The sequence below is a fragment of the Drosophila innubila genome, assembly GCF_004354385.1.
Source record: "Drosophila innubila isolate TH190305 chromosome 3R unlocalized genomic scaffold, UK_Dinn_1.0 2_E_3R, whole genome shotgun sequence".
Lineage (NCBI taxonomy): Eukaryota > Metazoa > Arthropoda > Insecta > Diptera > Drosophilidae > Drosophila > Drosophila innubila.
The window spans coordinates 15,050,701-15,070,140 of record NW_022995380.1 but is presented as its reverse complement, the minus strand read 5'-3'; the positions used below and the strand labels follow the sequence as shown (position 1 = coordinate 15,070,140).

The 19,440-nt window shown below is 39.6% G+C and overlaps 6 protein-coding genes across 6 annotated transcripts; 3 read left to right on the top strand and 3 right to left on the bottom strand.

Annotated features, from left to right (window-relative positions):
• The first annotated feature begins 1,789 nt into the window (after nt 1–1,789).
• Nucleotides 1,790–3,667, top strand: LOC117792069 (UDP-glucuronosyltransferase 2B20-like). The gene is made up of 2 exons (XM_034632028.1): nt 1,790–2,062; nt 2,195–3,667. The coding sequence occupies exons 1-2, from the start codon at nt 1,825–1,827 to the stop codon at nt 3,520–3,522; spliced, it is 1,566 nt and encodes a 521-aa protein (XP_034487919.1). The 5' UTR covers nt 1,790–1,824; the 3' UTR covers nt 3,523–3,667.
• Nucleotides 3,668–4,252: 585 nt separating this feature from the next.
• Nucleotides 4,253–6,705, top strand: LOC117792701 (UDP-glucuronosyltransferase-like). The gene is made up of 4 exons (XM_034632930.1): nt 4,253–4,644; nt 5,085–5,156; nt 5,222–5,409; nt 5,468–6,705. The coding sequence occupies exons 1-4, from the start codon at nt 4,398–4,400 to the stop codon at nt 6,533–6,535; spliced, it is 1,575 nt and encodes a 524-aa protein (XP_034488821.1). The 5' UTR covers nt 4,253–4,397; the 3' UTR covers nt 6,536–6,705.
• Nucleotides 6,706–9,060: 2,355 nt separating this feature from the next.
• Nucleotides 9,061–10,849, bottom strand: LOC117792702 (UDP-glucuronosyltransferase 2A3-like). The gene is made up of 2 exons (XM_034632931.1): nt 10,558–10,849; nt 9,061–10,496 (listed from the first exon to the last, which is right to left on the bottom strand). The coding sequence occupies exons 1-2, from the start codon at nt 10,799–10,801 to the stop codon at nt 9,166–9,168; spliced, it is 1,575 nt and encodes a 524-aa protein (XP_034488822.1). The 5' UTR covers nt 10,802–10,849; the 3' UTR covers nt 9,061–9,165.
• A 605-nt stretch (nt 10,850–11,454) lies between these two features.
• LOC117792698 (UDP-glucuronosyltransferase 2A2) lies at nt 11,455–13,651 on the bottom strand. Its single transcript, XM_034632928.1, has 2 exons — nt 13,116–13,651; nt 11,455–13,047 (listed from the first exon to the last, which is right to left on the bottom strand). The coding sequence occupies exons 1-2, from the start codon at nt 13,375–13,377 to the stop codon at nt 11,720–11,722; spliced, it is 1,590 nt and encodes a 529-aa protein (XP_034488819.1). The 5' UTR covers nt 13,378–13,651; the 3' UTR covers nt 11,455–11,719.
• A 760-nt stretch (nt 13,652–14,411) lies between these two features.
• Nucleotides 14,412–16,793, bottom strand: LOC117792699 (UDP-glucuronosyltransferase 2C1). Its single transcript, XM_034632929.1, has 3 exons — nt 16,498–16,793; nt 15,933–16,373; nt 14,412–15,473 (listed from the first exon to the last, which is right to left on the bottom strand). Exons 1-3 carry the CDS (start codon nt 16,745–16,747, stop codon nt 14,575–14,577), a joined length of 1,590 nt encoding a protein of 529 aa, XP_034488820.1. The 5' UTR covers nt 16,748–16,793; the 3' UTR covers nt 14,412–14,574.
• A 144-nt stretch (nt 16,794–16,937) lies between these two features.
• Nucleotides 16,938–18,752, top strand: LOC117792703 (UDP-glucuronosyltransferase 2B15). The gene is made up of 2 exons (XM_034632932.1): nt 16,938–17,210; nt 17,270–18,752. Exons 1-2 carry the CDS (start codon nt 16,967–16,969, stop codon nt 18,589–18,591), a joined length of 1,566 nt encoding a protein of 521 aa, XP_034488823.1. The 5' UTR covers nt 16,938–16,966; the 3' UTR covers nt 18,592–18,752.
• Nucleotides 18,753–19,440: the final 688 nt, after the last annotated feature.

The following is a 19,440-nucleotide window of genomic DNA, read 5'->3' as shown; positions in this document are numbered from 1 at the left end:
CGTTTTTGTTTGTGAGTGTCGCATGCAGTCAGTGTGCGTATCTGTGTGAGTTTGTGTGTGTGTGTGTGTGTGTGTGTGTGTGTCTGCATATTTTGCCTGCCAATCAACTCAACAATCGCAATCAATTTGCAAGCTGGTGCTGCAGTCAATGGCCACCCGTTACGGGAACCAGAGCCCTGTGGCAGAGCTCCCAGCTAGAGGATGTTGTCATTGTGCAACTGCAACTGCAACTGCAACTGTCATTTTAAGCGCAATCTGGTGTGAGAGAACCTGTACATATGTTAGTGTGAGCGTGTGTGTGTGCACAATATATCAGTAAAAACCGAAAATAAAAAGTATCGTTGCCGCAATGCCTTTTTTAATTACGTTACTGCGCCATTAAGGACCGCAGTGTCTGGCCATGAATCACAATGAATAGGGAATGAGCTTAAGACTTGCGCCAAACGCTTCAAATACGACGCGACATTCAAAGCAGTCGACAAATTAAATCAATGTTGGCAAATGGGCAATTACATCTCTTACCCAATCATACAATACATATTTTATATGTAGGTGTGTACATTATTGGGTGCCCGTAAAGTTGGAAATATTATGTTTAAATCATATATGTACATAAAAAGCATCCCCCTCGAATTCACATACAAATTGTAAAGTATTGTTATGCTAAATTTATTTGCACTCACATACGAGTGCTTAGGGCGAGCCACTCATACATATTGTGGTGTTGCGAATCACTTTTGTTACTGTTGCTGTTGCCGCTCGTAACTTCATCAGGCGCACGATTGAAACGCGGCTTCCGCTTCCGCTTTCAAAATGGCTGCCCATGAGGCTGACGATGGTAACACTCGTTGCTGTTGCCTGCAAACAAATCAGCTTAAACTTCCGTTTCATTTCGCATTTTTGTCATTTCATATTCTTTTTCAACTTACCATACCACGCACCACAGTTCCAGCACCCTCACCTTTTGAAATATCTCAACATTTCTACTGTGCATTTAGGCGACTTTTGCGTGAATTTACTTTTCACTTTCAGCGCGCCAGCCAGAAAGTTTCTTGCATAGCTAACTTTTGGTTCAAATAATATATACATACATAAGTATATTCATATTTTTTTCGACTGCTTCTCAATGTCATTGGCAAGTGTGTCTTTTTGGCATTTCATTTCCTTTATTTTCGGGCGTTTGCACCTCGGAGCGATGCCACTCGATGAACGTATATAAAGGCTTCAATGGAACTGTGATTCTGTTTAATTTACTGCTCTGTTGCTTATTTAAATTCTATCCCTCGTCTGAATATACATTTTGTTTATTTTTGTTGGCATTCTATTTCGAAATCAATCAACAGACACGTGTATTGTTTGCGGCTGATGGCATTCAGCAACAACAATAAGTATTCGAATGTATTTACCATATGGACATATTGAGTTTTCAAATAGGGCTCCATAATGATAGCTGCCATAGAAATTAGCATCCTTTTATGGGGCTGCCAAGCGATGCGTAATTGAATGAGCCTTCGTTCATTTAAAATTACAAAATATGTACATTAAAAATAAACAATTTGTGAATATTTATGCTTTTCGGTATGGCTAACTGGTGTTACCCGACTTTGTCGATATTTTCATCAGCTATTTCTATACATAGATTGCATAAGAAATAGAAACATTGAGAGAGTTTTCTACTGACAAATTTTTGTGTTGAGGGAATTTTACTCTTTACATTGGACTTATCGCTTATCATATATTTCCCTAGCGAAACTAAATAAAAAGCCTCGTAAGGCGTTCTAGCGTCAGTTGTCAGACAGAACTGCAGCTGAACACAATAACAATATGAAATTGCTGTATTTTAGTGTTGTGTTATTGGCCAGTTTGAGCCATGTCTTCAGTTACTCTTATCTAATGGTATTGCCAACGGGAGCCAAGTCTCATTTTTATGTGGGGCAAGCTCTGGCTAAAGGATTGGTGGCAGCAGGACATGAGGTCACCTTTGCGTCGGCATTTCCACAAAAAAAACCTATTAAGAACTTACTGGATATTTCCCTGGTTAACATTATACCTGTAATGGATGGTAAGTGTCAATGAGTGTCACGTAATTGTTATCACTGAAACGCCGGCTGATATCGCACCAGTTATCAATTACGTGTGATCACTTTGAATTTCATTAATTTCACAATACAAAATAAATAAATATTTTTTTCAGTACACAAGTCTAGAATTTTGGAGAGTTCGAAGAAATCTATAATACAGCGAACTCCCCTTTTGCATGCCTTGGGTCTAAAGATGACAAAAACTTTGCTAGAGGAGCCATCGGTGGAGACTCTATTAAAAGAGAATCGCACCTACGATGCTGTCATCTGTGAGGTATTCATGAACGAGGCTCACTTTGGATTCGCCGAACATTTTCAAGCACCTCTGATTGGACTCGCTACCTTTGGTGCCTCGTCTTGGACTACTGATTTGGTCGGCACGCCCTCGCCGCCCTCGTATGTGCCACACTTTTTGCTGCCCCTTAGCGATCACATGAGCTTCTTCGAGCGTGCTCTCAACCTGCTGTTCACAGCCTATGATCTCGTCTATCAGAAGTTCTTTTACTTGCCACAGCAGGAGCAGCTCTATAAGAAACATTTCCCACACAACAAACAGAACTTTTATGACATGCGCACAAACACCGCGCTGGTACTGCTAAACAATCATGTTTCTCTTAGCTTCCCTCGTCCCTATGCACCTAACATGGTCGAGGTGGGGGGCATGCATGTCCAGCGGCAGCAAAGGACACTCCCTCAGGACATCGAAGGGTTCATTAAAGGGGCCAAACACGGCGTCATCTACTTTTCAATGGGATCAAACTTGAAAAGCGCGGATTTTCCACAGCAAAAGCGTGAAGCACTTATTTCTACCTTCCGCGGTCTCAAGCAACGCGTCCTGTGGAAATTCGAGGATTCCAATCTACCAGGCAAGCCGGAGAATGTGTTTATCTCGGACTGGTTCCCACAGGATGACATATTGGCGCATGAGAATGTCAAATTATTTATCACACACGGCGGCCTGCTGAGCACCACTGAGTCCATATATCATGGTAAACCCATTGTAGGCATTCCAATTTTTGGTGATCAGCATATGAATATGGCACGTGCCCAGCAGTCTGGCTTTGGAATCACAGTCCGATTTGACCAACTATCAACTGAAACTCTACGGAATGCTATACACAGAGTTATCAATGATCCCAGTTACACACGGCAAGCTCATGCCATGTCCGTGAGGTTCAGGGATCAGCACGAAACGCCCCTGGAACGGGCTGTCTACTGGGTGGAGCATGTGACCAGACAGAAGGGTGCCAAGTATTTGCGAAGTGCTGCTCAGGATTTAAGTTTCATAGAGTATCATAATCTAGATGTCTTAGCTATGATCTTTGGTGGCATAGGTTTCATTTTGTTTGCTATATTTTACCTTTTGGTGTCTCTATTTAAACTCATCAGATGCAAACTAAGTGAAGGTCAAGAAAAGCCAAAGAAGTTGAAACGTAATTAATTCTTATTATTTTATGTAATTAATTTAAGCTATTTTGATAAGGGTATTAGGGTATTAAACAGTCGATCATTCTCTATCGTGTCTTTCTCACGTGTTGTTGGTTTGAACAGTAAATACAGAACAGTAAATCTGTTTAGCCTCTCTTAAAAAAAGAGCAAATTTAAGAGAGCGACGTTCAATGAGCACTTAAGAGAATGAAATAGAAAATACTCATTGCTCAATCAGTTTTGTGTATTATAAATATAACAAAATATAGGCATGTATTTAATTGAAATTGTTGAATAAAGAATAATAGAAAACACATTGCAAAGAGATTGTTTGTGTTTCCCCCTTTTTATATTATATACTTTGACTAACAAGTGCCGGCAGAAAAGCAAAAGCCAAATGTTTATTTGGGCATACAATGCCGGCGATACACCGATTTACGAATGAGGACAAAGCAAAACTAAAAGAAATAGAAAACTTTGCGATGTCGCTGCAAACCGGTGTGGACACACACTACGCACGAGCATATGATTAAGTATTAATACTGACTCACGATAAGAAATATTATACCAAAAATGATCACTCGTAAAATAACACATTCATTATGACTTCACAATAGTTTGTGAAAAGTATACGTGTGTAGCGCAGATTTGCAGTCACTATAGCCTATCCTCAACTCCAATCAGCTGCCCGGTCGGTCAACGTGCTCCTTATACGAATATCATATAATTTCTGAATTTTTGCGAGAGTTTCGTCAGTTTGTATCGAGACGGTGACGCGTGTAGATCGCATATGGAATCGCTTAAAAATTAATAAATGTACAATCCGTATTTTAATAGAGATATTTTTAAAATTACTGTGATTGCTAGCAAAAAATAATAGATACTATAATGACACGCAATAAAACCTGTTTAAACGCTTTTTTGCTACTCGGCATATTGAGCTCTGTGACAGCCTTTAATTACCTTGTGGTGCTGCCAACTGGAGCTCGATCCCACTATAATGTGGGATCATCGCTGGCCAAGGGACTAGCGGCAGCTGGTCACCAGGTGACACTTATCTCACCTTTTGCTCTCAAGAAGCCCATTGAGAATATTATCGATGTTCCTGTTCCAGGCATATTGAAGGCCATGGGTGGTAGGTAATCGTAGCCATTAACAGTTCTAAGACAAGTAAACCGCATTAAAGTGATAAACTAAAAAAAAAACTATTGAATGCCTACAAATTATAACCTTTGAATTTAATCATATTGATATGGTATGGAACAATTGGCATTGAGTCATTGCAATACTAACATACGAGTAATTAGATAACAAGTGTTATAGGAATGCATAACGTATGGTAGCTTTTCAAAACAATCGATTGAAATTATAGATAGACATTTGTATGTGTCTTATCACAACGCTGATCAGCTTAGGTTAGTTACAGATAAAAACTAGCCGAATAAGTTCGAGTCAGTACATCAAATGAATTAAACATTAACATAATATAAATATATTGTTATTATATCTACTTATATATGTTATATCGTATGTATGTGTATGGTATTTATATCAAATTTATTCTAATCTTTTCAGGCGATATAGACAATCTGCTAACAAAGTCTGCACAACCCATTATACAACAGATTGTTGGATTTTATGATATGGGTAAGATTTCGCAATAAATGTTAGTTTACCATATTGTATATTTATAAAATTGACAATAATTTCAGGTATTCGCATTAGTGAAGCATTGCTTCAAGATCCGTCCGTACAGAAACTTATGCAATCAAATCAGACCTTCGATGCTGTGATCGACGAGGTGTTCCTCGATGAAGCCCTCTTTGGCCTGGCAGAGCACTTCAATGCTCCACTTATTGGCCTGGGCACCTTTGGGGCTATCAGCTGGAACACTGATATGGTAAACCAGACATCCTTTATCTATTGAATATACTAATATAGCAGTTAAATGGTCTTAGGTTGGATCGCCGTCCCCAGCCTCCTATGTGCCGCATGCTCTGCTGAAATTCTCCGATCATATGTCGTTTGTCGAACGAGTTATCAACTTGGCCTTCCTCACATACGAGTATCTATTCATGAAATTCTACTATTTGCCAAAGCAAGAGCTTGTCTACAACAAATACTTCCCCAATAACAAGAAGAGCTTCTATGAGGTGCGCAATAATGCGGCTCTTGTCCTCCTAAATCAACACGTCTCGCTGAGCTTTCCCCGTCCCTACTCGCCCAACATGATCGAAGTGGGCGGTATGCACATCCAACGCCAGCGCCAGCCTCTGCCAAAGGACATCGAGGAATTCATCAAAGGGGCCGAGCACGGAGTCATTTACTTTTCCATGGGCTCAAACTTGAAAAGTGCAGTTCTGCCCCAAGAGAAGCGTCAGGCTTTGATTGACACCTTTAGCAAGGTCAAGCAACGCGTGTTGTGGAAATTCGAGGATTCCAATCTACCGGGCAAGCCGGAGAATGTGTTTATCTCGGACTGGTTCCCACAGGATGACATATTAGCGCATGAGAATGTCAAGTTATTCATTACACACGGCGGTCTGCTGAGCACCACCGAATCAATTTACCATGGCACACCTTTTGTTGGAATTCCGATCTTCGGCGATCAGTTCCTCAATATGGCACGTGCTGAACAGAACGGCTATGGCAAAACAGTCAACTATGAAGACTTGACATCTGAGAGACTGCTGGCAGCAATTAAGACACTAACTGAGGATCCACAGGCACTCGAGTTGGTAAAAGACATGTCGGCTCGCTACAGAGATCAGCCACAGTTGCCACTGGAGCGTGCCGTCTATTGGGTGGAGCATGTGTCGAGGCACAAGGGCGCCAGATACTTAAGAAGCGCCTCCCAGGATCTTAATTTTGTGCAATACCATAACCTGGATGCCATGCTGATACTCTATGGTGGCATTCTGTTCGTGATCTATTGCTTATTATGGCTCATACGCCGAGTGTGGGGAGCACTTCAGAACTTTTTCATGGGACGGCAATCGTCTAAGCCAAAAGTGAAACGCAATTGAGTTAAGTTCGCGCTGAAACCTTAAGCTATACAAGAGAAGCTATAAACATATGTATGTGTATAAGAGTCACACTTTATGCTTTTAATTTTGCTCATAAAAATTGCGCACTTCTCGGTTCAATTTGCCGTTAGCACTGAACTTGTAAATAAAATGGAAAATACTTTGTATAGCTATCGAAGATTTTTATTCCACCCGCTGATCCCGTGCACTATGCCCTGTGTGTTTTCGTACTTTCCAGAACTTTACTTCCTTTTTTGGGCTCTTTTTCTCTGGCTTTATTTTTTTTGTTCTCCTAGTTGCGCATAGTTAACGCTTCAGTTGTAAAAATGCCCATCAGCGCGTTCAAATTTTTAGCAGGAAACCCACCAGAAGCAGATGAAGAACCAGTGGCATTGGCAGTGCCATGGTCACGCCCACGTCCAAACATCCATCCCACGCCCAATGCTTTTATTTTCTTCGTCGAGCTTTTTTCGACAGTTGTTGTTGCTGGCATGTTGAATGTTGGGAATAGGGGTGTTAACAGATGAGGGCGAGTGCGGGGTTATGCAAAAGGCGTGTAAAACTTTTAGCGCAACTTATTGCAACTGTTTTGGGCCATGGCCGCAGTGGAAAATCAGCGTCCGCGCCGGAAATGTTGGCGGCTGTAATGGTGGCCATATTATAAGAGCACAGCAAGAAATATATACATAAACGAATACAGAAAAAAGGATGATAGCATTATGAAAAAGTGCTATTCAAAAAGCAGACAGCACTTTTTTTTTGTGTTTGCAGTTGATGTTGTTGCTATTTTTGAATTAGCTGCAAGCTTGCAGTTGATCCTCTTTAGCATAGAGTACTTAAAGTTAAAATTCATCAAATAATCATTTACTCCTAATGGCATTTGTTGAATACCCAAAAAATATCTAAAGCAAACCAATCATAGTTTGTTAAATTATGTAAACACAAAACAAATATAAAGCTGGAAATCTTTAATGCCTATCAAAAAGTCTCATCAAGAACATAGTCGAAAATCTTAATAAATAGGATGTTTTATTTTCTTTCATTAATTTCGTTTTAAAATCAAGATAAATAATATTTCCGTAGCTTCAGATTATGGAGGTTAAAATTTATTTTAGTTTGAACTTAAAATGTTTAGAATCAAACACTTAAAATATTTTACATGGCATTACATTTCTTGTAAAAATATCTTGCAGTTTGTGTTGCCAAAAAAATCTCGTCTGACATTTTTTAAATCTGCTATAAATATAAATACAAACAACTCGGGTCGACAAGCAACTGCAAATACAACTTTAAATACCAGGAACTTGCCTCAGTGCAAGTCCTATCAGTCCTACTGTCAGGTAAGCAAACAAACTATGTAGAAATGCATTGAACCGACTGCTTTTCACATATTTTAACAGACAGAAAACAGAATTTCTGGCTTGAGCAACATTTTTTGGCACTTCTCAAATAGTTATTGGACTTTCTGACACTATATTAAAAATGTTTGCTTGACAAGCTTGCTGATTTAATCAAATTGCATATACTTTGCATGCTCACATTATTTTACCATAAACTTTAATTTTTATATCAATATTTAAAGTGAACTTCAGGTAATGCATATTGCTGATTATCAAACTAAATAATTATATAAGTTATAGAATTATATAAGTATCAAATTATTTGATAAACTTTGGAAAGTTTACATGAGTAATTTAAATGAAAATAACATTTTTATTGATAGCGAGTAATGGCCCCATTTCACTGAATACACATATTCTAATAATTCAATTACTTTACATATCTTAAGAGTTATGAGAAAATGTTTTAGACATGTTATGGTGTGCACAACGTCTCTTACTATCGAGCTATGTAATAATATTTAAAACTTTATTCTTATTTGCTTAATGGAATTTATCTAATATATAAATATATATATTTACTAGTGCTATTTTGAAAAATCTAAATGAGAATTACATGTTACTGATGCATTTTCAATAGCTAAATTATCAAAAAATGTTATGCTACTATGTGAAGGTCACTGAGGACCTAAGAACTATGCAATTGAGTCTTTAAGAAACACTAACGCTACGCTGACCAAATTAAATTACATGAAATCATTAACATTTGCATACTATCAACTGCAGATACAGATTTTTATGCAAAATACGTTTGCTAGCAACAACCAACATTCAACAACATCAACGGCAACGGCAACCAGTAGCGTATTCAGCTCATGAATTTTTGATTAAGCATTTGGCGATGCGGTCAAATAAACCCGCTTACATATAAGTATAACGGAAATGGCGCTGCAATTTAATATTATGCATACGCAACGTATGCAACTGATTGGATAGCGGTTAATACATATTTTTGCGCATATTCTTGTTACCCATACTATAATGAGCTGCATACCAATGAGCGATAATTACATACTACCAAGACCATATGATCATTACCGTGTAATTTGCATAGCCTTATTATTCAATATACTTCTGTTGAATCAATTTCGATGACCCTGGAAGTCGAAAAATAACTTCTTTATGTTCCTGCGATCAACGTTATAATAAAATTTTTATTAGTTCTTTGCTAAACGAATGAAAGAGCATTTGATTTACATGTATTATGAGAATTGAACAGTAGATTTTCGCTTACTGATTTTTAAGTTTATTTTTTCTAGGTGCACTTTTACTTCTAGTGCAGATCAATACTAGCTTTCTAAGCACCATTGAGATTATGAAGAGAATCAAAAATCCAACTCCTAGGAACATTCCGATCACATCCAAGCTATGATATGCTACAAAACTCAAATCCTGTGCTGAAACCCGCATGTGCTGTGCTCCTTTGTGCCGCAGAACATATTCTGTCCACCAGATGGCCGTCTCCTGTGGACTCATTGGCTGATCACGGTAACGAGCTGATATTTGTTGGGCTGTTGCCGAAAATTCGGGCTCGGAAAGCAGCCGTTCAATGGTACTTTTGAGCTCAGAGGATGACATCGTTTTATGATCGAGGCCCAGTCCGAAACCTGCTCGCTTGGCGCGTCCGACATTCAGGAATTGATCATAAAAGAATGGCAAGCCGAGCACAGGTTTGCCATGATGGATGCTCTCAATTGTGCTCAATAGGCCGCCATGTGTAATGAAGAGTTTTACCTTGGGATGGGCCAAGATGTCGGGTTGGGGAAACCACTTACTAAGAAAAACATTGTCCGGCTTTCCAGGCAATTGATCATCTTCAAACTTCCACAGCACACGCTGAGGGAGACTTGCAAAGGTTTTCAGCAGCATTTGCCTTCTCTCTTCTGGTAGATCCTTGGATTTAATGTTGGAACCCAAAGAAAAGTAGATGACACCAGCCGATCCGGCACCTTCAATAAATTCCTCAATATCCTTTGGCAGTGGTGCAGGTGTATGAGAAATATGCAGTCCTCCCACCTCGATCATATTTGGTACGTATGGACGGGGAAAACTCAGAGAAAAATGCTGATTCAGCATCACCAGTGAAAAGTTCTTGCTCAGCTCAACCAATGGCACTTTATGGGCGATATGAGGAAAGTATTGTTCATAGAGCTTTTCCTGAACTGGTCGATGTATCAACTTCCAATTAACCAATGCCACCGAGGTCTCAACAAAGTTATGCACACGTTCCCAATATGTCATTCGATCGCTCAAGCCCGCAGTGACAAGCGGTGTATAGGAGAGCGGAGAAGGATTACCCACTAACTCATCAATATTCCAATCCGTCCCAAATGTGGACAGTCCAATGATGGGTGCATTGAAGTGCGCCGCAAACCCGTACAAAGCATCCAAGCGTAAAGTCTCCACAATGATCAAGTCATAGTGATCCTTGCCAGGCTTTAGCAGCTCTTGCTGTACGTTGACATTGTTCAATACCGCCTTTGTAATGTCAATAAAGAACTTGTTCATAAAATTGTTTTCCTGCCATACATTTTTGTCCTCAGTCGCTTCTTTTAGTATCTCTAAAAAAAATCAAAATAGCAGCTGTATATTGTAAATTGCAGATAAAATTGTAGATCATACTTTCGTAAGACTGAAATACTTCCAGTACGGCGATATCACGGAAGTTTTTCACTGGCTTTTTCTGAGGAAAAGCGTTCACTGAAGTTATTTCGTGACCGCGCGAGGCAAGCGCCTTTAGATAAGGCACCACATTGATGTATTGCGAAGGACCCGGATAGGGGAATATGGATAGAATGCGGGCTCCTTCTAGATTTGGCAGTAACAAAACTATTGGTATAAGACAGCATAGCCGTAACGCGAACATTTCGAAAAACGTGTACTGCACTCGGACTCGGATTCTCGACTAAATTTTTAAAATGAAACCAGCCCACTTTACGGCATTATTGTTCAGATTAGACAGTCTGACAAACGTGCATGCGATAACAATTGCTCTCAGTAGCTTGTATGTAACTCAAAGTAGCTCACCGCACCCCGGTTTGATTTAATCAGCGTGTCTGCCGTATACATATGAAAGTCTTCTACATACATACTAATACATACTGGAAAATTTATTAAGTCAAACTGCCTTCCCCTCAGTATTTCATCACCCTGTCTCAACGTCAAGGTCTTTCAATAGCAGCGTTGCGATAGTGATGAAAAACTGCCAGTCATGAAAGCCTATAATGATTTGTCAAAAAATGCCAAGTTATTGTTGTTGCTGCTTTCATAATACCCTAAGTCATGATGAAATTGTAATACAATAAATAATACAATCTATCTCTAAATATTTAAATATAACAGATATCTTTATATTCCAAGATCCCATTTAGAAAGCCGGTATGCATGTATTATATACATTGTGTATATTTCTATCCTTCTGTGGCTACGGCCGATGGCATCTGCTAGTTGTAGCGATTCGATAACTAAAATTGTATTTGAAAGAATTAATCAAGCTTTAAATCGTATTTAAATAATATATCAATTTTTAAAAAGGGAATTTATTACATACAGATTTCAATGCATAGCAACTTCATAGTATTATATTAATTAGATATATATTATGTTTTTAATAAAATAATAGTTGTGCTTTTTTTGGAGTATTCACATTGCCCATTTCTTTAATATTTACGAGAATATTACATTTTCTTTATGTTTGGACCTTTTGTTAAATAAGCTTGAATTGCATAAAACGTGAGTATTAGAAAACCATTAATTAATTAAATTAACTGAACGATACATAGCTCTACTGAACTTTCTGTTTAGTATTTATCCTTAAACATTTTCCCAGCAGGTAGCGTAGTATTCTTAGTACGCTTATCAGGGCAAACATGAGTATCAAGCTAATCAGGAAAGCGACACCGCATAGAAAACCCCACGTGTCCAGACCATTTAGCTGCAGGAAGTTCAAGTCACGCGAAGCTGATCTCAGGTGTGGTGCACCCTCATGCCGTAGTACATACTCCGTCCACCAGATGGCGCGCTCAAGAGGGGTATCCTTCTGGTCCTTGTAGAGTTTTGACTTTAGCTGCACAGCCTGAGAATAACTATCATTATTGAGCAGCTCTAAAATCTGATCATGCAATGCAGTTGCATTTAAAATCCTTAGATCGAGAACCAGGCCATAGCCTGCTTGCTTTGCACGCTCCACATTTAAGTGCTGATCGTAGAAGACGGGCAGACCCAGCACCGGTTTGCCAAAGTAAATACTTTCGATAGTGCTTAATAGACCGCCATGTGTAATGAACAGCTTGACATTGGGATGGGCCAGCACGTCGGGCTGGGGAAACCATTTGCTAATGAGCACATTCTCTGGCTGATCCTCAAGTTGCTCCTGCTCAAACTTCCACAACACACGCTGCTTTAGGCTGCCAAAGGCCTGCAAAAGCACCTGACGTGTTGCCGCTGGCAAGTCGGAGCTCTTGATGTTTGAACCCATGGAAAAGTATATGACCCCATCCTTGGCATCCTCAACAAACTTGGCTATCTTAGCGGGCAGCGGCTGCGGATCTCGTTGCTTAAGGTGAAGGCCGCCCACCTCAATCATGTTGGGCAGGTAGGGACGTGGATAGCTAAGTGAAAAATGCTGGCCGAGCAGCATTAATGAGAAGCTGTCAAGCACCTGATCCATTGTTTTGCTTGCCTTGGGAAAATACAGTTTGAAGAGCTTTTCCTGGCTGGGAATATGTACAAGACGTTTGTGTAACCAAGCGACACATGCCTCCCAAACATTCCTCAGACGCTGTTCGTAGCTCATGTGCTCAGTGCGTGAGGACAATAGCATGGGATTAAAGGACAATGGTGATATGTTGCCCATTAGCTCATCAATGTGTCGATCTGTTCCATAGGACGAGATGCCAATGGTCAGAGCATTAAAGTGTTGCGCCAACCCAAAGAGCGCCTCAGTCTGAACCGTTTCCAAAATGACCAAATCAAAGGTTTCCTTCCTCTGTAGCAAGTCTTTGACAGCAACATCCTCAAGTAAATTCGCAGTGAGCATATTAAGAAACTCTGTAGTCATTGTAAGCATAGTCCACTGACTGGCTGGTTGAAAGTAGTCCGCACTGCCAAAAGCTATGTTGCGTTATTATTGCTATCTTATCTGCTTGTATTCGTAATTGATGTTTATACAGCTCACTTACCTGCCATCAGTTCATGTATTTTGGTTGCGCCAATTACCCTAAAGTTCGGCTCCAATTCGCTGTTGCCAAAAGTATTAATCACAGTCACATTGTGATCTCTGCGTGCCAGCTCCTTCAGATACTGTTCCGCAAATATATACTGCGATTTACCGGGAAATGGAAACACCGCCAAGATCTTTGCACTTTGCACCTCGACCCCAATATTAGCCAATAGATGACAGAGCAAAACACTCAGCAACCACCAAAAACGACGTAGTTCCATTTTACCGTTAGCAACCAAACTGGTTCACGTTTCGGCGTCAACTAAATCCACAAGCAACAAATTAATGAAATTTTGTGTAATTATTGCCAAAAAAAAGAACAATAAAAAACACTCTCTATTATCAACTGCTCAGTTTGTTGTTATTATCGATGCGCAAAAACCATTGAAGCCTAAAGCCGTTTTCGATAAACTACATTCTGAAATAACTGTTGGTTCCCTTTGATTTCCTAATCGCTGGGGTCTTTGTTATTTTTAGAACCGATTAAATATTTTGACGGGAGCGTCGTCAACGGCGCGTCTGACAACAAACTTATTTGTTTACTAATTTTAAGTTGTTATGCAAGCAAGAATATTCTCTTATTCCCGCTCTCATGCTCGCTCTCCATGTGTGCCTCTCACTCTGTTTTTACTCTCTCACGCTCGTGCTGTTCCCCTCTCTCGCACTTTGTGTCAATCATACTAAGCTCGGCGTCTACATATGTATGTATATACGAGTATATAACTGGTCTGCCCACAGCGTTAAATTGAGCGTTAAAAGCGTAAATTTGCTGATTTTTTAATTTTTACTCTCTGAGAATTAATTGCGTTACACTGCGCTACATAATATGGGTGAACGGTATAATAAGTGTATAAAAATATTAAAATTTTTAATTCGTTTTGCTAATAAATGGTATTAAAATACGTTTAAAATCTAATATTACTATAGAATTAATATTTTATATTATTATTATTTTATATTAATAGAATTAATTTTTATTTTTTACTATCCAAGCTTTAACGAACTTAAGATTATGTCACTTAGTTGCAAAAAAGACAGATATTAAATAAGAACAAGTTTTTTTAGGAGCAACAAAGTAATAAAAACAGAAAAAATGAAAGAGCTTATAATTAAAGAATTTATTAATATAATAAAATATTTCAAATAATAATTAAACATATAAATATTATTAGCTTTTTAACATGTATAGCTTTTACGTATAAAGCTGTTTTATCAAATACTGTAAATTTTTTCGAATTGATTAATGAAGATCGTGATAAGATTAGAATATCAGTAGAGCTTTGTATGTACAAAATGCATAGTAAATTTATATAGTACTTCCAGTATTCTAACAACTTCAAATAATTATTATTAAATTAGAATATATGTATCTACACAGATTAGATATCATACTTTTATTTTTATAGTATACACTTAACTCAGTCGCTTCTTATTTGCCTGTTTTCCACAAATGGCGTATTAAATACAAAAAATATTCCTGAATTTCTTTCAAGAAGCTGCCGAAATTTGTGAAGCGCGTAAGCAACGAGAGCAATGAGAAGACTAAGACGTACAATTATGAATAGAAGATTGTCCAAGCAATAGTAATCAATGAACTTCATGTTGAAGGGAGAGATTCGCATATGAGGCGCACCCTTGTAACGTAGAATATACTCGGTCCAGTAGACGGCAGTGTCCAGTGGATGCATTGGTTGATCGCGAAAGCGCTGTGATAACGCTTGGACATTATGACGGTACTGCGGCTGATCCAGCAGCTGTCTGATAGCTGACTCAAAGTCCTGCCTGGTCAGTGAAAGGATGTCCAGCAGCAGAGCCGCGCCTTCTAACTGCATACGCTCCACATTGCGGAACTGATCGAAGAATAGGGGCATTCCCAACACTGGCTTGGCATAGTAGACCGCCTCGATGATACTCAGCATGCCGCCATGGCTGATGAACAGTCGGACATTGGGATGCGCCAGTATGGCCTGCTGTGGCAGCCATTCGTTCATATAGATGTTAGCACTTGCATTGGGTCGCTGGTTTCCCTCGAATTTCCATATAATGCGTTGAGGCAATATCGCAAATGTGTCCAATATCAATGCCAAAGTTGCTGCTGACAAGTCGCTGCTCCGTAGTTCCGTTCCCAAGGTCATTAAAATGACACCCTGTGGCGCATCATCTAAAAACTGTGCCAACTCTGGTGGCAGTTGGGGTGTCAGCTTGGGCACATGCATGCCCCCCACCTCTATCAAACTGGGCACATTGGGTCGCGCGTCGAATAGACTAAAATGCTGGTTCAGCAATATTAGCGAAAAGCTCTGACGTATCTCAGTAATAGGCTATTTCCACGACCACTCACATTTGGCTCATTTGGTCACATTTGGATGTGGCTCATTTTTGGCTTTCCACGACCAAATGTGAAACTGTTAAGACACTCAAAGCAAAACAGCTGTTCGGCTTCTGTGCACAAATTACAAAAAGCAGACAATAACAACATTTTATTACTTATTATGATATTTTAATTTGCGCAAATTTAATGCCTACCGATTTTATTGATGAAAACAGCTGGTTTAGGTGATAATTGCTATTTTTTAAGAGTTTATCGATAAACATCGCGTGTTCGATAGAAAAATACTAAAATTCACGAGGTCGAATGACAAAATATCGGCTCATTCATTATGGATGAGCCAACATCATCATCCGGATTTTGTACTGAAATGAAGTCCACATTCGGGCCGGATGATGAAAATGGCGTCGGATGAGCCAAATGTGCTGTCGTGGAAATAGCCTATAAAACTCTGGGTAAGATGGCCAAAGAAATGCTCATGGACTGCCAGCAGGCCTGGCAAAAATATAAGTGTGTGTACCATCCATTCCTCAGCAATGAACATCCAGTTATACAATCGATCCAACAGCGTAATGCCACGCTTGAAGCTAGTGACACTAATAGGCTCAAATGTAGAGGTGGCCGTATAGCCCACCAATGAATTAATGTTCCAGTCCCCGCCACTTGTGGCCAGACCAATCAATTTGGCATTGAAATGTGCCGCCATTCCAAAGAGCGCGTCTGTATAGCTTGGCTCCATTATCATCAGATCGTAGCTCTTCTTTGATTGAAACAGCTGTTGAACCTCTGCATTGTCAAGAACATTGAGGCAGGTCTTTACCATATAGTTGCGTATGAAGTTCATCTCATCCCATTTAGTAAGGCCCCAGAACTCATTGGGTTTGAAATCTAGTTTTATTATTAAATATACCATTAAGAATATATAAATATTATCTGCTTAATTTAGTCGACTGTTTTGTATTTTCCAATACTTTCATTTCCAATTGGGTATCTCAATTTCAGTGTGACTTACCCAGCGCAATTTTATAACGATCGTTTATGTATATTGAGTGTAACTGTTCCACGATACTACAATGTGGAAATGCGTGTATCAAAGTCAATTGATGGCCACGGTCCAGCAAGGCTTGCAAATAAGGCGTCAGCAGACTACACTGCGAATTCATGTCGAATGGGAAGACAAACAAAATGTTCGCAGTCCATGTGGTACGGAGTTGTAGCAACAGTGTTGCAAGGCCAGCCACCCAAATTGGGTGCAACCTCATTTTAAATAATTTCCAGTTAACCGAATCGTTCCAATGAGAAGCACACACGGAATCCAACTAATGTTCAAGCAGCGCTCACCTTGCTCACCAACTGGCACATAGCATTGCAGAATGATAAGATTAGCACTCGGTTCTCTAATATTTGCCAGCTATCTAACATACCAAATTTTCTATGCTCAGTTCACGAATGAGCTGAGAAATGTACGGACGTTGTGCAACATGGTAGGGCGCAAAGCCAACGCTCTGCTGGTCCTGGGGCTGTGCTTACAGCTGACCTATGCGGCTAATATATTAGCCGTATTCACGTACACTTCACACTCGCCGTTTCTTCTGGTGGAACCATATATGCGAGCGCTTGTCCGTAATGGCCATCAGATAACCATAGTTTCATCAGTGAAGCCCTTGGAGGATATTGATGGTGCTCGACACATTCGTGTGCCAATGCTAGATCAGCTAATGGAAGGTAAGAGAATAATCATGCAAAGTCAGAGTGTATCGATAAAAGTATTCTATGTATTTCAGACTTGTTTAACTTTGATTTTGAGAGTTTTCCCTTAACGAAGTGGGGCGAAGCATCGGTGGTATCGCAAATCTTCCGCAATGCCTCGCATTACACTCTCAGCGATGCTGGGGTCCAGGCCCTGCTTCGGGATCCCAAGGTCCATTTCGATATGGTCATTTTGCCGGCTTCCCATACGGATGCACTTTACGGCCTTGCCCAGCATTTCAATGCGGCATTGGTGGGAATTTCGGCCTATGCCACCGCGTGGAATATTGACTATCTGGCCGGTAATAAGGCACCCAGTATTTACGAGCCCATGCTGCCAGAGGGATACTCGAATGGCCTCAGTTTGCTGGATAAGCTCAGAAATTGGGTTTACATTACAGAGGAATGGCTTGTGGAACGATTGGTTTATCTACCCCAACAGGTGTCCCTATATAAGCATTTTTTTAATCAGCCAGCCGAGTCCCTCTATGCTATCCGAAGAAATTTCTCCTTAATGCTGATTAATCATCATTTCAGTCTCGGACGCGCCAGATCTAATGTGCCCAATGTCATCGAGGTGGCGGGAATGCACATGAGTCAACCGAACGTTGAACTGGAACCATCACTGAAACGTTTCCTGGATGAGGCAGAACATGGCGTCATCTACTTCTCCATGGGATTGGAAATCATTAACAAATGGCTTCCTCAGCACATGTTGCAGGTATTGCAGGAAAGCTTTGATCAGCTTCAGTGGCATGTCGTTTGGAAATTTGAGCGGAATACGCTGCCCAAAAAATCGGAGAGAATTTATATAAGTCCTCTTTTGCCCCAGCGAGAGCTACTGACCCATCCCAATGTCAAGCTGTTCATCACACACGGCGGAATCCTAAGCATCATTGAGGCTGCCTACAGTGCTGTGCCAATGCTCTGCCTGCCGCTGTACTACGATCAATTTGGCAATGCTGAGCGGATGAAACACGCAGGCGTGGCCAAAACTCTGGATATACCCACAATGACAATTGAGTCGACAACACGGGCAATTAAGGAACTCATTGAGAATCCCATATTTGCGCACAATGCGAAAATTATGTCCATGCGACTGCACGATCAACCAATGAATCCACTCGAAACGGCCGTTTGGTGGACCGAATATGTCCTTCGTCACAAGGGAGCACCACATATGCGCCTCTCTGAGCAGGACATGTCCTTCATGCAGTACTACAGTCTGGACATTGCGTCGGTGCTCTTGGGTCGCATTGGACTGGCCGTGATAATAATTAGCTGTGTCGGTCTAAAGCTTATAAGACTATTGAAGCCCTTTCAAATAAGGCAGTACCATGTGCACATAGTAAACTAAAATAAGTTTATCTACACGTTTATAGTCACTAAGAAGTGCAATACAAAGAGTGTGATAAAGTAACGTAGGGAAACAGAAAGAGCGAGAAAGAGAGAGATTATAATCAGAGTTCAACTGTTTGCCTTGTCTTGATAATAGACCAATCCATAGATAAGTTACAACTAAAATAAAAATTAAAATAAAAATAGTTTTTACGGCACGCCGATGATTTGATACCCTTGCAGAGCTCAGTATTCAATATTCGAGTGTTCCTATGACAGCTATATGAATATATCGAAAATACGAACTTGTACCTAGTCTTAAAGCTGAGAGACTAGTTTGCATAAAAACAGAGAATATGACATACAGAGAAAAATTAGATGACGTACAAAGAAAGATCAAGACACGTTTTTGCAAGAAATTTATATTGTAAGGGTATAAAAAACCCTTTTTGTAACAATTTGTGTGTGTGAGAGTAGCTGATAAAACTGCTATAGAAAATGATTTTCTTATCAAACATGTTGAATACAACAATTCAATCACAAAACTTAAATGGAGATAAGATAAGTTTCGTTTAATCGATTTATTAAAATATTGGTATGATAATAATTAAATTAAAATTTAACAGTTGCCTATGTATCAAATAAAAAAATTAAGTCGAATTTTCAAAAAAGAGTTTTCTATTTCCTTAAACAGATTTTGTTTTGTTTTGCAACTTTATTCTTTATTATTTACTGAAGTCTGTAAGCACCATTGTCATTTGTTAAAAATTCAGTTTTATATATATAAGAAACAACTGATATGGAATATTTCAGTTTAATTCTAAAAAGCCTTTTCAATATTTCCATTAGTTCGAATTTAAAAGAAACT

Bases quoted from the DNA above. Each gene is read 5' to 3' on its own strand.
- LOC117792069 (XM_034632028.1), top strand. From the start codon at position 1,825: ATGAAATTGCTGTATTTTAGTGTTGTGTTATTGGCCAGTTTGAGCCAT. The intron at 2,063-2,194 runs GTAAGTGTCAAT...TATTTTTTTCAG, and splicing joins CATTATACCTGTAATGGATG to TACACAAGTCTAGAATTTTG.
- LOC117792701 (XM_034632930.1), top strand. From the start codon at position 4,398: ATGACACGCAATAAAACCTGTTTAAACGCTTTTTTGCTACTCGGCATA. The intron at 4,645-5,084 runs GTAGGTAATCGT...TAATCTTTTCAG, and splicing joins CATATTGAAGGCCATGGGTG to GCGATATAGACAATCTGCTA. The intron at 5,157-5,221 runs GTAAGATTTCGC...CAATAATTTCAG, and splicing joins TGTTGGATTTTATGATATGG to GTATTCGCATTAGTGAAGCA.
- LOC117792702 (XM_034632931.1), bottom strand. From the start codon at position 10,801: ATGTTCGCGTTACGGCTATGCTGTCTTATACCAATAGTTTTGTTACTG. The intron at 10,497-10,557 runs GTATGATCTACA...GATTTTTTTTAG, and splicing joins AGTATTTCAGTCTTACGAAA to AGATACTAAAAGAAGCGACT.
- LOC117792698 (XM_034632928.1), bottom strand. From the start codon at position 13,377: ATGGAACTACGTCGTTTTTGGTGGTTGCTGAGTGTTTTGCTCTGTCAT. The intron at 13,048-13,115 runs GTAAGTGAGCTG...AACGCAACATAG, and splicing joins AATACATGAACTGATGGCAG to CTTTTGGCAGTGCGGACTAC.
- LOC117792699 (XM_034632929.1), bottom strand. From the start codon at position 16,747: ATGAGGTTGCACCCAATTTGGGTGGCTGGCCTTGCAACACTGTTGCTA. The intron at 16,374-16,497 runs GTAAGTCACACT...TAATAAAACTAG, and splicing joins TCGTTATAAAATTGCGCTGG to ATTTCAAACCCAATGAGTTC. The intron at 15,474-15,932 runs TTATAGGCTATT...GGAAATAGCCTA, and splicing joins TGGCCATCTTACCCAGAGTT to TTACTGAGATACGTCAGAGC.
- LOC117792703 (XM_034632932.1), top strand. From the start codon at position 16,967: ATGGTAGGGCGCAAAGCCAACGCTCTGCTGGTCCTGGGGCTGTGCTTA. The intron at 17,211-17,269 runs GTAAGAGAATAA...TATGTATTTCAG, and splicing joins GCTAGATCAGCTAATGGAAG to ACTTGTTTAACTTTGATTTT.